Source organism: Anarrhichthys ocellatus, unplaced genomic scaffold (genome assembly GCF_004355925.1).
Source record: "Anarrhichthys ocellatus isolate YVR2014 unplaced genomic scaffold, GSC_Weel_1.0 scaffold46, whole genome shotgun sequence".
Classification (NCBI taxonomy): Eukaryota; Metazoa; Chordata; class Actinopteri; order Perciformes; family Anarhichadidae; genus Anarrhichthys; species Anarrhichthys ocellatus.
The window spans coordinates 2,561,400-2,575,443 of NW_022280076.1; the positions used below are offsets into that span (position 1 = coordinate 2,561,400).

The following is a 14,044-nucleotide window of genomic DNA, read 5'->3' on the forward strand; positions in this document are numbered from 1 at the left end:
TCTCTCTCTCTCTCTCTCTCTCTCTCTCTCTCTCTCTCTCTCTCTCTGTATTCAGGCTCTGAGGGAGCCAGCTGTTTTTGCCAAGACTACAGGCTGTGAATCAGAGATCCCCCATGAAAAGTTGACCATTGCCCAAGCACGAAGGGGCACACCAGGTAACACTTCTCAATACTTTTTGCTTTCATTGCCAATTAATGTCAGCAATGAATAAGGGAAGACTAGCTTCAGCATGTTGTTATCAGCTGATATCAGCTGTAAAAAATGATTTAAGCCTCAGTATAATGTTGTTTTGCTGCCAGTTATTTGACTGATTAGGATTGGTTTCATTATGATCTTTGTCTCCAGGAATGTGTGACACGCCATTCGACTAAAGAGCCACAGATTAAAATCAGTAAACACATCAGCAAACCTCTAAAAATGATGGTACAAAGAAAATGAGGTTGCATAATCTCATGTTATTTAAAGACGTGTTTTCAAATTTCTTATCTTGTAGCTCATCGTCCGGTGAGAGTCTATGCTGATGGTATCTTTGATCTTTTCCATTCGGGGCATGCTCGAGCCCTGATGCAGGCCAAAAATGTGTTCCCAAACACCTTCCTGTTAGTAGGAGGTAAAGTATGGATGCGACACCCTTTGATGCAGGGAAAAGTTAAACAGCGTGTAAATGAAATGGGTCTTTATTAGCTGAATATTAATCTTAATCTTTGAACAAAATGGTCTGTAAATGATCTAAATCTTCCAGTTGAGTGATTCAAGATGAATCCTTACTTCCGGCTTATACTAAGTCTAAGACTCTGTCTGTGTGTCTCTAGTCTGCAGCGACGAACTCACCCACAAGTTTAAGGGCTACACGGTGATGACCGAGGGTGAACGCTACGACGCCCTGAGGCACTGCCGTTACGTAGACGAGGTGGTGCGGGACGCTCCCTGGTCCCTGTCCACAGAGTTCCTCAAGAAACACAAGGTCACAGGTCACGCAGTCACAGGCCACTCAGCCTCTCACAATGTCATACAGTGACAACAAACACAACAGTATCTGGTGTTCAATCAATCTGAACACATGTTACACTCACAGATTGACTTTGTGGCCCATGATGACATCCCTTACACCTCTGCTGGATCAGAGGATGTTTATAAGCACATCAAGGAAGCAGGTGAAGACATGCATGTTCATGTAATGGTTTTTAGTCATGTTATTTCTCATATCGCTTGACTAAATGACTTATGTTTTAATGTCAGGCATGTTCGTGGCCACTGAGAGGACAGAAGGCATCTCCACATCTGATCTGATCACTCGTATTGTCCGAGACTATGACATCTATGCCAGACGCAACCTGCAAAGAGGCTACACAGCACGAGAACTGAATGTTGGGTTCATTAGTGTCAGTGAAATTATATTTAATTGAATTAAATAGCTGAATATTGACGTTTTTGAAACAAACAGTACAGAACAAACTCACAAATGTACTGATGGACATTTGCTTTGTCTTTTACTGACAGGAGAAGAAATACCGGATCCAGGAACAGGTGGACAAGATGAAAGAGACGGTCCGTACGGTGGAGGAAAAGTCCAAACACTTTGTCTACAGAGTGGAAGAGAAGAGCCAAGACCTCATCCACAAGTGGGAAGAGAAGTCGCGAGAATTCATTAGCAACTTCCTGGAGCTTTTTGGACCTGATGGGGCCTGGGCACGTTCACTTTTACATTAATCCACATTAACAGTACATTAAGTTTGTTTTTTAGGGGGACGTTTCTTTTATTTTGATAGATGATGAAGTGATATATTTAGCTTACACATTTTCCTTTAAGGCAACAAAGATGGTATTTCTGATGGTGTCTCCATCTCCATTGCAAATCTGTAAATTCACTTTAAAATCATAGAAAAGGGGATAATCTATGGATAAAAGGCACTCCGTGTAATGTGGGGAATAACTGAAGTTTGATTAAAAGTGAGTACAAAAACACACATTAAAACTTTCTTCTGTGGCTGTCCTTGTTTAGCATGCGATTCAGGAGCGCAGTGGCCGTATGATCCAGGCCCTGTCACCGTACTCTTCACCCCGAGGATCCCCCAGCAGCAGTCCCACCAGAAGACGCTCGGTTTCTCCTGGCTCCACACCTGCCTCTGCATCCCCCTCCTCTATCTCCCTTCCTTCCTCCCCCAGACGCTCACGCAAGGCCACACGCAAGGCCACACGCTCCTCTCTCAAAGCTGCCTCCGCATACAATGTACAATGAGCTCATCATGATTCGTTCAACTTTGTTGGTCATTAATCTGGTGGGTATTGTGTCTAAGGAAGCTGTTAATTGAAATGAACAAATAAAAAGGAAATACTTCATATGGGTTTATTGTGCAATATATCACAATGTACATCATGTTTCTTCACTGAAAGGAAAAGGAAAAAAATATCAAATCATCATTCGTCATTTGTTACTCTTTGATGTCTATAGCTTAATAGATAACATATACTCGTCTTTTTTGGAGTCTGATTGAGTAAGTTATATTAATTGAGTGATAATCAACCCAAATGTCCCTGTCATTTAATGTCTTACATGGTTCCACGCTTTTTTTTTTTTTACAATATCAATGTATTAAATGACAATGTGAAAACAATGTGAAAGGGGTCGCTCATGAACCAACGGAGAAATATGACATGAATTAGAAGCACCAATCGGCTTTACAAAGATTTATAGCTCATTATTTAGCTGTCTGTAAAAAATAAAAGTTGCTCCATAACTGCTGGATGTATAAATAAGTAACTGTTTGGTCACAAGTTTACCATATCAACATAAAAGGGAATGATATGGCGATGTTGTATTCACAATCCGAGTGGTCATATGATACCATATGAATTATAATGTGTACAGGTAATTGTGTGCTAACGCGTTTCCCATTACTCCGGTGGTAATATAACACATGTTGAGTTTTCAGCTTGTTGTGGATTTCTTCTCCCCCCCAAGTGGCCAAAATATTAAATTAGTGAAGCTTTAAATTTATACTTTAACTCACTGAATTTAACAAGTAGCCTACATTTTCTGTTGACCATGAATTGAGTTGTTTAATCTCTTCAGTATGTTCTTAATTCTAACATAAAAGTCTATTAAATAGGCTATTTTAGTTTACACAGTTTATTTACACAGCCAAACAAAGATAGTTAAATGCAAGATGGTTGACTTGTGTGTTACCATTGGTTGGTACGTTTAAAAGTACTTATAACAGAGGGACACTTTGGTCTGTCCTTGTCTCTCATAGTCTCTGTAGTCACGTCAGAGCAGACTGGTGAGTACAACATATCACTCCAGCGTTACCATTATATTCAAATTACATACGCGGGGCTCGAGAAATACAAACACATCTGCGCATGGTCCGCAGCACCTTAAGTTAAGTCTCTCGCGCTTGTAGCGTCTTTGGCTCGAGTGTATAAAAACCCCATGGCCGTGACGTCACCGCCAGCTAAAGTCCCACTACACGGATTAAAGATGGCGCCCTATCACGTACTGAGGTGCTGTCAACGGGCTCTGAACTGGGTACCTGTGCTGTTTATAAACCTCGTTGTCGGTTGGTCTTATTACGCGTATGTTGTGGAGCTCTGTGTCTGTAAGTACAATCACTTTAAAAAAATAAATAAAAAATTATTTAGCGATCGCGGGGCGGATATCCGCTTGTGTTGACAGTTCCAGGGTTGCCAACTTTGATAAGCTACGTTAGTTAAAGTGAGATTTAAAGTCACCCTCAGGCTGCAGAGTGCAAACAATGCGCTTAAACCTCAGGACAATATTACGGTACATTAACCGTTGACATGCTATTCTTCGTGACGGCATAACGGTAATGTAATCGCGCAACTTTTTCCATTAAATTAGGAAGTAGTTTGTGCAGTCATCATGATAAATGTAATGCACCGGATAACATTCAATATTAAAGTTAATACAACTTTGTCAGATGTTTTTGTCCTTCCGTTGTAATAGGAGCTGTATTGTAAATGAATGGAAAGTTTAGCTCTCTGATTTAAAATCTAATTTAAACTATGTACATTGTTTTACACGTATGTTTAAATGACAATTTACAGTTGTTGTTGTATCCTGTTTGTTTATACATACCACCTTAATAGCATGTATTTATTTTGAGTTTATGTATATATATATTGACCACAAATTGACATTTTACAAATGACAATGATGGTGAATTATTATTCTAAATGGTTGTGAGAGCAATAATGGGTAAACCTTGAAAAGCCAGCTGTAAAATCCTGTGCTATAATTTAACCGAATGATGCATCATAGGTTATTCAATGTCTATGGGAGGATAATGGCCTCCCGTTCAACTGTTTAGGAACAAGCTACCAAACCGTCTTCACCTAAACACGTGTAATAAGTAGTACATGCAGCCATGAACATAGAGGCAAATTATTGTTTCAGACGAAGAGATTTGAAATTACATACAACTGTGCTTTGTCAACAAGCAGGTGTGAAAGCAGTTTATATGAATATTGATGGTATCCCCCCACACACACAGTAGGTTTGTTCCAGCCTGGAACTGATGATACCATTATCTGCATTATCAGCAGTACTGTAGTTATGTCTGTAACTCAGCGACGTCCCTGCTGCTTAAACAAAGCTCTCTGTTATTGGGGGGGTCACTGCTGGTGGTGCCAGGCTGCTGCCACATGGTGTGAGAAAGGGGTTGTGTGTGTGTGTGTGTGTGTGTTGGGGGATGTGTAGTCATGCACTCTTTGGACGTTCATTACTGCTTGCTGATATGTTTTTTGCTTTTTGTAGATACAATCCCAAATAATCCAGAACGAAGTACGTGATCATCATTCATAGTAAAGTCTGTGTCAGAGATGCCGTCGTAAATGCAAATCTAACCATTTTCCTTTTCTCAACAGTCAGCTATTTGGTCCTCTTTCACATTTTCCTCACCATGTTTATATGGTCCTACTGGAAAACTATATGGTCCAGACCAGCCGGAGCCTCAAAAGCAGTAAGCCAAGAATCTCATGAACACACAACCTATTTTCATGTTTATGATGTGGTAAATATACATGTATAGAAAACCAGTCCATTACAGATTGTTAGGCTGTCTCTGACTCCCAGCCCTTCCTCCTCCTGATAGTTCAGTCTGCCCAGAGTGGAGAAGGAACTGTTCGAGAGAGAGGAGCGAGCCGAGACGCAACAAGAGATTCTGAAGAAGGTGGCGAGGAATTTACCCGTGTACACGCGCACGGCAGGAGGAGGTGAGGCTTTCACCGCAGCTGCAGAACCGACTGTTGTTTGTTTCCTATTTCAACTCCCATCGGTTGCTTTCTGCCTTGTGTATCTGGAGGGTTAATTTGACTCGGGTGCACCTCGTTATCTCCACAGGCCACACCTGGTTCATCTACCGAACAACAATCATGATCTCACCGACTCCGTTTCCCAGCTACATTTAAAAAGACACAGTACCACTATCAACCTTTATTCAACTTATAGAATTAATGAGATGTAGATGGTGAATTTGTAGTTGAACCATTTTTAAAGGGCTGGACATTTCTAAACAACGGAAAAGTGAATGCAGAAAAACACACTTTTAATGTTTTGTTTAGATGTCTGTGACCTCACATACACCGTGATGCTACTGCCTGTCATACAACAGGAATAGTGTTGTAGCAGAACTTTTAATAATTCTTATTTCATTTTCTCTAAATAGCTGTTCGATACTGCGACCACTGCCAGATTATCAAACCTGACCGCTGCCATCACTGCTCGACCTGTGAGATGTGAGTGTTTTCTAAGTGTAGACGCTGTAGAATTTAAGGCTCAACCTTTTTCTTCTTCTGTTTCCCCCGAAGGAGCCGATGTTTTTAAACTGATTTTAGATTTTATGTTCCCAAACATTAAAAAATGATTTCTGTCCGCTGCTAACATTGAAGCTTCTGGTAACAGGAAGTGAAGAGAACTGTGTTTCTGTTGAGACATAAGTCAATAAAATAGTAAAACAAAGTATGTTTTTGCTCTTTTAAAGTGCAACATAAACACAGATAAGTTCACATTTCTTCTTAAAATATTGGGCGCTATGCATTTTCTACATTTGTTTGTGCATTGTAAGTCTTTCTGGGTACTTGGGTCATCAAAATGTCTGTTGACATCTACTAGTTGGTACTAATAGGATCTATGTTTTCCTTTTTCTCTTTCTTCAAGGTGTGTGCTGAAAATGGACCATCACTGCCCCTGGTAGGCTTTTCTCATCTAACCTGTTTTTATTCCATCATGATCATGATGGGGGGTCGCTTGCCGTGGTGTCTGTCAGCAAATGATCAGTTTTCTTTGTGTGTCCTGTTTCTGTCGTGTTTTCATTCAGGGTGAATAACTGTGTTGGATTCTCAAACTACAAGTACTTTGTGCTGTTCTTGGCCTACGCCTCACTCTACTGTGCAGTCATTTGTGCTACAGTCATCAAGTATTTCATCAAATTCTGGACAGTAAGTACAGGAAATTCCTCTATTTTAGTGGCAGGCTCTTGTGCATGGTGCTTGCTGTGGTCGCTGTTTATTAAATGTGGTTGTCGGCTCTTTTGACGCCCATTTTACTTATAAGTTCTGCATTCTGTTACACAGAAGCCGTCTGAGAAGCCACCATTGGAAACTGTTTTAAAAAGAATTGTTAATTAAATTAAAACTTCTAGCGCGGTCAGGCATGTGATGATTGCATTGTAAGTTATCGACCTGTTTACTGTGTGTGTCGTTGTGGTGCACAAGTGTGTCATGTGATCACTTATCAGGAGATCCTCTTCAGCATACTGCTCTGCACGAGACAATGGCTCTTGTCATGTCGTCCCAACAGTGAAGGAGCGTATTGTGTTAAAGCAAAAGAATATTTGCACTAAGATAAATGTTGCAGTGAGGCAACAAAATAAGAAACAAATGTTTGCTTTTCTACTTTCCTGCAGACGGCTGTTTAGATGAATTTATATGGGAACAGGAAATATTCTTACAGACTGAAAAACTAACACTTTTTTTTTTTTTTTTTTTTAATTAATTTATTGTTTTTAAATTTATTTATTTATTTTTTTCCCCTCTGAAGAAACGGCTGCCTGACACGCACGCCAAATTCCACATCTTGTTTCTGTTTTTCGTGGCTGCCCTGTTCTTCATCAGCATCCTGTCACTTTTCAGCTACCATATGTGGCTTGTGGGAAAGAACAGGACTACTATAGGTAGCTATAAATGAACATGCAATTTATTTAAACTTTTTATTACATCATTTTAAAAGTCGCCACTTACTGACTGTTTTTTTTTTTTTTTTTACATCTATTTCAGAAGCTTTTCGGGCTCCCGTCTTCACAAACGGTCAAGACAAGAACGGGTTTTCTCTAGGCTTTAGCCGAAATGCAGCGGAGGTGTTCGGAGACCAAGCGAAGTACTGGATGTTTCCTGTTTTCTCAAGGCGAGTGTATTTGTAACTGATATACATGCAGTTAAAATGATATACACATAAATAGGCACTGCTACTGTATGTTTACACTGTGCTTAGGTTTGGGTCTGAAGTAGCGGATGTATAAACTTAATTTCTATCATTAGTGTTGAAGTAAGAATTTAATGGTGTAAATACCAAAAAGTACAATTCACCCTGAATCCATCCAGTGCTAACATGTTTACTTATTCTGTTTTTTTCTCTTTTTTTATTAGTCTGGGAGATGGACATTCCTTTGTGACCAGATTGGTACACATAGATCCTGAACAAGCAAACAGTGTCCTCCAGCAAAACGGCAAAAGGCTAGTATAGTTTTATTTATTTATTTATTTTTTCAAATATTGAATCCATTTCCTTTCAGTTCTGTTTCCTGGGTTTTAACCTGTAGTACAACTTTACTTACAGCTCTGGTGATGGGAAGGCCGACCCTTGTGTGCTCGGTAACAATATTCAACACACAGCGGACGACGGCAAAGAAAAGAACGGTTTGTTGTTGATGCCTCTTCTGACGTTTTCATTTGTTGCATTGTGGCCTATATGTTTGCGTTAATACAAGGAACTTTGAACTGGTTATGAAACAGTCTTAATTCAATACTGATGCCTCTATACGACCTACAATAAAAAACAAGAACATCAGCAAGCGTATTGGCTATTTCTATATAGTTACTCTGAATGCTTGTCATGGGGTCAGATTCCTCACAACATCAAATTAAACGATTTACAAAACTCAGGTTCACCAGAAATTCCTTCAGCTGAGGCTGAGCAGAGCAGACTCTGACCCTGCTGCAGTACAATGAGAGGTGTTCTTAAGGGAGTCTGGCAGCTGCTGATCTTTAAGACACAAGGCCCGAAATCAACACAAAGTGAAAGTTCCTTGTAGTTACTTCAAATGTTTTGTATTTACTTTCCTGCTCAAAAATCCACTGTTCAACAGTTCCTGGAGCCTCTCTTGTGTCCTCACCACTTTCAGACGGAGGCCAGATAGCCTCGGTGACGATGGAGTGCGAGCCGTAGCCGGTATGTGAACATGATGTGAATACTGTAGAGTTTTGCTGGTTTGTCCTCGTGTGTTTTATTTGTACTTTGGCTGTTGCTGCAGGTCTCGGGCACATCAGTAGACTACGATGCCTTAAACCGGGAGCATCAGCGCCTCTACAGGAGCCGTCCTCCACCCTCCTTTTGAGTTTGACAGTGCAGCCTCAAGACGCATGTTTTCTATGTACTTTAAATGGACCGTCCTTCATCCAGCGTGCTTTAAAACAGCGCCACAACAACACTGTTGTCGTGTCAACAGGGACTGTACAGCGGCCTCGACAGCGGACTGCACCAGTCTGAGGTGATTCACAGGTTTCGTCTTTGTTTTGAGCCATAGACATTCAAATGATGTTTTGTTATTATTGCATCTGAAAAACTCTGGGACTGCTTTTTGCATCTTGAGCCATGTGTCTACATTTTCTGTGTTTGATATTCATGAATTAATCACATTATACATTCCTACTAGAGAAACAGCCTTTTGTCAGTATTAATCCAGCATTAATAGCTAAAAGAGAGCCACTAAAGCGAGTAAGTATAACGTTATAAAGTATGACGTTTCAACAGTGTGAGTTTTAAACTCCAAGCACAGTGCAATTATGAAGAGCAGCAGTCAGTGGTGGTATAATACAGTTTACATGGTTGAAAATGGTCAAAGGGCTTTCTGTTTACACTTTTAAGATATTTATTTTTTTCATTTCAAATTTTATACTGTTGTCAAATAAAATGTAAGAACCAAAACATATTAAACTTATTTAAAATGGTTTCATCTCATTTCAAACACCAATACTTGAGAGTATTTTTTTGTCAATGAGATTGCTATTTTCATTGCTTTTCAAGCTTTTATAAATGGTCTTTCAATGTATTCATTTTATTGCAATGAGTTATTTTATTTATATTTAATTAGTTGTTTTAATGCGTATTGTGCTGCTCCACAGAATGTTTTCACTTTCATAATGTTTGCGACAGTGTGTATTTTTTAACTTACTGAATCTTGTGTTTTAATGCCAATGAATAAATCTCTTCTTTATTTCTTTTTCTTTTTTTCTAGTTTAAATAAAATAAACATTTAAATAAGCTGCATTTAAATGTTGGAAAGTAGGAGCACAAAATGAAACTACAATAAAACTCATTGGATACTATGTCCTTGAGCCTGGACCAGGATAGATAAGGTAGACTTTATATAGCTGTAGTGAAAGAGTAGCGTCATCACACATGCTCCTCTCTGTGCTCACGGCACCTGCTTTATTGTGTTACATTCATTATAGTGGAAATGATAGAACGCGCAGTGTGTAGTTTGCCTGAGTGACCAGTAGACAATAATAGTAATGTGTAGATGTGACACATTCTCACAGTAGTTTAATTACTAACTTCACTGACTGAACTTGGCTTAATCCCAAGCAGCTAGAGCTGCTACTGTAGTTAGGCCTGTAAATAACTCTTATTCTTTGTGACAAAATTGTTCATGCAGGGTGACCATTGTTCTGTAACAATAAATGATTAAGAAACTGTATGTGAGTCTTCATTTTAACCACTGGTGCACTGTGATTTCTAACAAACGAGAGGAATTAAAATTCGGTGGACTGTGGAGAACAGTTGATCGTAATCAGTGTGGATTTGTCCAGATGTGTTTTATATGACACATGATTCTGCCAGGTTCCTCAAAATCTTGAAAATAAGTCATCAGATTGGGGTTATATCGGATGTTTTTGTAGTGGGAATCGAAAAAAGGGATGCAAATGTGACGATGGAGCATTTGTGATCAAATACTGACTGTTACAACTTCATTTGTACTCTAAACATAAAAGTCATGCACAATATACAGATGTTTCTGGTTCCGTCTTTATTTTTTAGAGGATGCTGATGTGTGCCACGACTTTGATCCAGACTGAAATAGCTCTTCAACTATTGGATGGACTTCCTTGACATTTCGTGCAGACATTCATGATCCCCAGAGGATGACTCTTACCGACTTTTCCTCCAGAGCCACAGCTGGATGATATTTTTGGCTGATGGTAAACTTTCTCGACAACTATTGGATGAATTTCCATACAATTTAGAACAAATATTCATGTTCCCGTTAGGACAGAAGTAGACACAAGTATTGCTGACCTGTTCAGACAATCACTTCATGCTTCTTGACTTTATCTGTCACAGGAACATGATAAGCGAGGAACACGATTGGGAAGCAAGCCAGAAGAAGGTGAATGATCTCAGTGCCATTCACCTCTCACTCGTACTTTACTTTGGAAAAAGCAAACCCTCTGAACGTGTAATAGCTTCCTTGTAAGAATTATTTTTTTTAATCATCAAACCTTTAATTTTCCATTATTAATTTATGTTTAGTGTCCCACTTTGACGTCATACTGACATTCTCAATAGGTCACAAACAAAGTGTAAGAAGGGCGGTTTCTGCAACAGTGAATGCGTTTCATTTGTCTCTCCAACTGACATTTACTGATTATTTCTGTGTAAAAGGTGAATCTTTCAAAAAACATCTAATGAAAATTGAAATAAACAGGTTTATTTCAGTCGAACCTGAATAAACAACCCTTATGTCCCAAGGTGTTTTCTGCCTGCATTAGAGTGCCGCTCACAACATAAATTGATTAGATTTAGAATAGATTTGAAGAGAGAACTGACGAAATAATAACAAACTAATGTAAAGAATGTAATGTAGTGTATGTTGGACTGATGGCACTGAAACATAATTATAAAATACATACATTTCTCATTGCTTAGGCTTGAAGGAAATTCCTTGATCTTTTTTTATATCCTATATTTACTGTGAAGGAAACAACACACCCTGTCAAAGTTCATGTCTCCTGACACACTCAATGGGTCTCACCCTTACAACTTAAACGTTGACCTTTGTGTTATTTTAAATGACTGTGACTTAAGTCTGTGAATGAATGAGAGACTATAACGAGGTGTTCTCATAAACTCCTAAGGTGTCATCCCACCTTCACTCCTTCAAAGTTACCTCTTGGGTAAAGTACACTTGCTGTTCAATCTGCGACTAAATCCACCGGCAGACACAGCAAGCTAAAGGGAGATCAATCATTTAAGTAGACCTTGTAATTTACTGAAATAGCTTCAGAGTTCGGTCAAAAGACATTTCTGTTTGAACTTCAGTGTATTTTTTAAGAGGAATATCTGCATGTCATGGAGGAAACTATCAACAGCACCATTGATCCAGCTTGTTTACAAAAGCCTCCGCTGGCCATGGACGTGATAAAGCGTAAGTGACCCATATTACCACATCCTGCTTGCTGATAATGTTTCCTTATCAACCAGAGCTAATGACATTAACAACTCACTCAGCAGTGTCGCGTGCAGCTGTGTGTCTTGAATGAACCACGTGATATTGAGTTCTTCTTTTATTTGCCTCTGTTTAAAATACAATATCATATTTAACCCAAGCAAAATCAGTTTTGTGCCGCTTGTGTGTATTTCTTTGGCATAAAGTGTAAAATATATACAGTATATATGTCCTGTACTATGAAATAATGCCCTCTCTCCCCCCTGCTCTCCGTTTCCAATCAGAGCTAGATGCGTTTGGATTGTGCCTGTACTCCATACTCACCTTCATGTCCTGCGTCTCCCTGCTGCTGTACTTGGAGCAGTGCGCCTATATTTATAAAAAACTGCCCTACCCCAAGAAGACGACCCTCATGTGGATAAGTGGTGCAGCACCAGTAAGCATTCGGGCCTGTTTTGATAAAATAATAATAAACCCGCTCATTCTAATAATCAATCCAATATCAACCACTTTATTTGTGAAATAAGTTTCAAGCTCTCGGCTGCGAGGCCCTTTGCAAAACAAGATGAAATCTAAATTCATGCACGTGATGTATTGCTCTGTTTCAGGTCATTGGCACCATGTCTTGTTTTGGGATGTGGATCCCGAGGGCCGTCATGTTCACTGACATGACGTCTAACTGGTACGTTTTCTCTCAACTACACCTAAAGTAGTACTCAGGGAAAAGTATTTTCACATACAGTAGAGTCTTCCTTTCGCTGATATTTCTAAAAAGCTGAAATATAAATATATATGAACCTGTACCTTTTGATGTTCACTCTTATCTGTACTTGCTTCCTTTTCTGACAGTAAAAGTATTTTTCCAAGTCTGTTATCTAATAGCTGTGACCGGTAGCTACATCTCACTCACCACTACTGTTATCTTCTTTGACATCGACTTCCAGGTTATAACAGAAATCCTTTTTGCCTTTGACACAGCCAGGCATAACATCACGCACTGTGAACGTAAAGTTCCACGAGTGCTTGTTCAGATTTATTACCTGCTCTCTATGAACAGGCCTAAATCTCTTCTCCTTCTCCGTGTAGTTATTTTGCAGTGGTGGTGTATAAGGTCTTGGTTCTGATTATCGAGGAGTTTGGGGGTACCGATGCTTTCCTGAAGCGGTTTTCCGGTAAACCCTTCAAAATCCGCACAGGACCGTGCTGCTGCTGCTGCCTCTGTTTACCCCGCGTGCCCATGTCACGGTATTTATACCTGTTATTCAAATACAGTCTGTGTGACTGCTCTGGTTCTAATAACTGAGGCCTCTGTTATTTACTGCATACTTTTATAGTTATTTAATCCTGCTCTTATTTACATGCATTGTGTACTCGTTGAATGTACATTGTCTTATGATTGTGTACATTTCTCATCATCCAGGCGATTGTTTTTCTACCTGAAGTTGGGTGTTCTTCAGTATGCAATCCTAAAGACGGTGCTCTCTCTCCTCTCCATTGTGTTGTGGACAAACGGCAACTTTGATCTCGCTGATGTAAGTGTTTGGAATGCTTCTCTCTCTGCAATGAAAATGTAATTAACATGACATGCAATTTAAATATCTCTTTGCTTCTTTTTCAGCTAGAGATCACTGGTACAGCCATTTGGATTAACCCATTTATTGGCGTTCTCACGATCATCTCCCTTTGGCCTGTTGCCATCATCTTTATGAACACCAACAGCTTTCTACGCGACATCAAAATTGTACCCAAGTATGCCCTCTACCAGGTGAGTCAATACAACCAATATCATATGTTGCAATCTCAAAAGACAACTTAGCTTATCTTCCTTTTTTAACTTTTAGTACACGTTTCTCAATTCTTTTTACAATGGCAAATAAAGGAGTGAGTGAGGGCCTGGTGGAACAATACCTTCTAGTGTGTTCATCCTATTCAATGTAGCAAAAGAGTACACTGAAAGAGCAACAGGGTTTTAACACCAATCCCCTTTGTTTTGTGCCATAAAACCCAACTCCTGGTGAAAAATACTGATACTGCATGTACACTGTATAGTATGTACCTGATCAAGTATTGTTTTTCTCCTTAGCTAATACTTGTCCTGAGTCAGCTGCAGACATCAATCATTAACATCCTGGCTCTGGATGGGACCATCGCCTGTGCCCCTCCCTTCTCTTCTCAGGCTCGTGGCTCCAGTAAGAAACACCTCTGAATGTCCGCCAAGTGTGAGGTGAAATAATCCATCTGAAAACCTGATTTGCTCTCTCTCTCTCTCTCTCTCTCTCTCTCTCTCTCTCTCTCTCTCT

The 14,044-nt window shown here is 39.6% G+C and overlaps 3 protein-coding genes across 6 annotated transcripts in view; all 3 read left to right on the forward strand.

Moving 5' to 3' along the window:
- Positions 1-2,340, forward strand: part of LOC116395359 (choline-phosphate cytidylyltransferase B-like) — a 5,207-nt gene extending 2,867 nt beyond the window's left edge. The window contains exons 3-9 of the mRNA XM_031869195.1: positions 56-155; positions 494-610; positions 813-964; positions 1,076-1,154; positions 1,240-1,382; positions 1,501-1,689; positions 2,003-2,340. Coding sequence (XP_031725055.1) covers positions 56-155; positions 494-610; positions 813-964; positions 1,076-1,154; positions 1,240-1,382; positions 1,501-1,689; positions 2,003-2,239 — 1,017 coding nt within the window. The 3' untranslated portion in view covers positions 2,240-2,340. The remainder of the gene's footprint in view (positions 1-55; positions 156-493; positions 611-812; positions 965-1,075; positions 1,155-1,239; positions 1,383-1,500; positions 1,690-2,002) is intronic.
- Positions 2,341-3,445: 1,105 nt separating this feature from the next.
- LOC116395419 (palmitoyltransferase ZDHHC20-like) lies at positions 3,446-9,991 on the forward strand. Of its 4 annotated transcripts, none has more exons than XM_031869308.1 (13): positions 3,446-3,599; positions 4,778-4,804; positions 4,888-4,982; positions 5,115-5,235; positions 5,688-5,757; positions 6,179-6,211; positions 6,339-6,459; positions 7,061-7,193; positions 7,297-7,423; positions 7,666-7,752; positions 7,856-7,935; positions 8,385-8,467; positions 8,550-9,991. In XM_031869308.1, the coding sequence occupies exons 1-12, from the start codon at positions 3,482-3,484 to the stop codon at positions 8,462-8,464; spliced, it is 1,092 nt and encodes a 363-aa protein (XP_031725168.1). In that variant the 5' UTR covers positions 3,446-3,481; the 3' UTR covers positions 8,465-8,467; positions 8,550-9,991. The 4 variants fall into 4 exon arrangements, with proteins under 4 accessions (XP_031725168.1, XP_031725165.1, XP_031725166.1 ...); XM_031869305.1 differs by having other exon boundaries at positions 3,461-3,599; positions 8,421-8,467; XM_031869307.1 differs by lacking the exon at positions 3,446-3,599 and adding an exon at positions 3,608-3,827.
- A 1,474-nt stretch (positions 9,992-11,465) lies between these two features.
- LOC116395383 (organic solute transporter subunit alpha-like) overlaps positions 11,466-14,044 on the forward strand; it is a 3,934-nt gene continuing 1,355 nt past the window's right edge. Inside the window, exons 1-7 of the mRNA XM_031869245.1 lie at positions 11,466-11,723; positions 12,029-12,180; positions 12,353-12,426; positions 12,831-12,989; positions 13,165-13,276; positions 13,363-13,509; positions 13,828-13,933. Of these exons, the coding sequence (XP_031725105.1) occupies positions 11,648-11,723; positions 12,029-12,180; positions 12,353-12,426; positions 12,831-12,989; positions 13,165-13,276; positions 13,363-13,509; positions 13,828-13,933 (826 nt within the window). The 5' untranslated portion in view covers positions 11,466-11,647. The remainder of the gene's footprint in view (positions 11,724-12,028; positions 12,181-12,352; positions 12,427-12,830; positions 12,990-13,164; positions 13,277-13,362; positions 13,510-13,827; positions 13,934-14,044) is intronic.

Bases quoted from the DNA above. Each gene is read 5' to 3' on its own strand.
- LOC116395419 (XM_031869308.1), top strand. From the start codon at position 3,482: ATGGCGCCCTATCACGTACTGAGGTGCTGTCAACGGGCTCTGAACTGG. The intron at 3,600-4,777 runs GTAAGTACAATC...TGCTTTTTGTAG, and splicing joins TGTTGTGGAGCTCTGTGTCT to ATACAATCCCAAATAATCCA. The intron at 4,983-5,114 runs GTAAGCCAAGAA...TCCTCCTGATAG, and splicing joins CAGCCGGAGCCTCAAAAGCA to TTCAGTCTGCCCAGAGTGGA.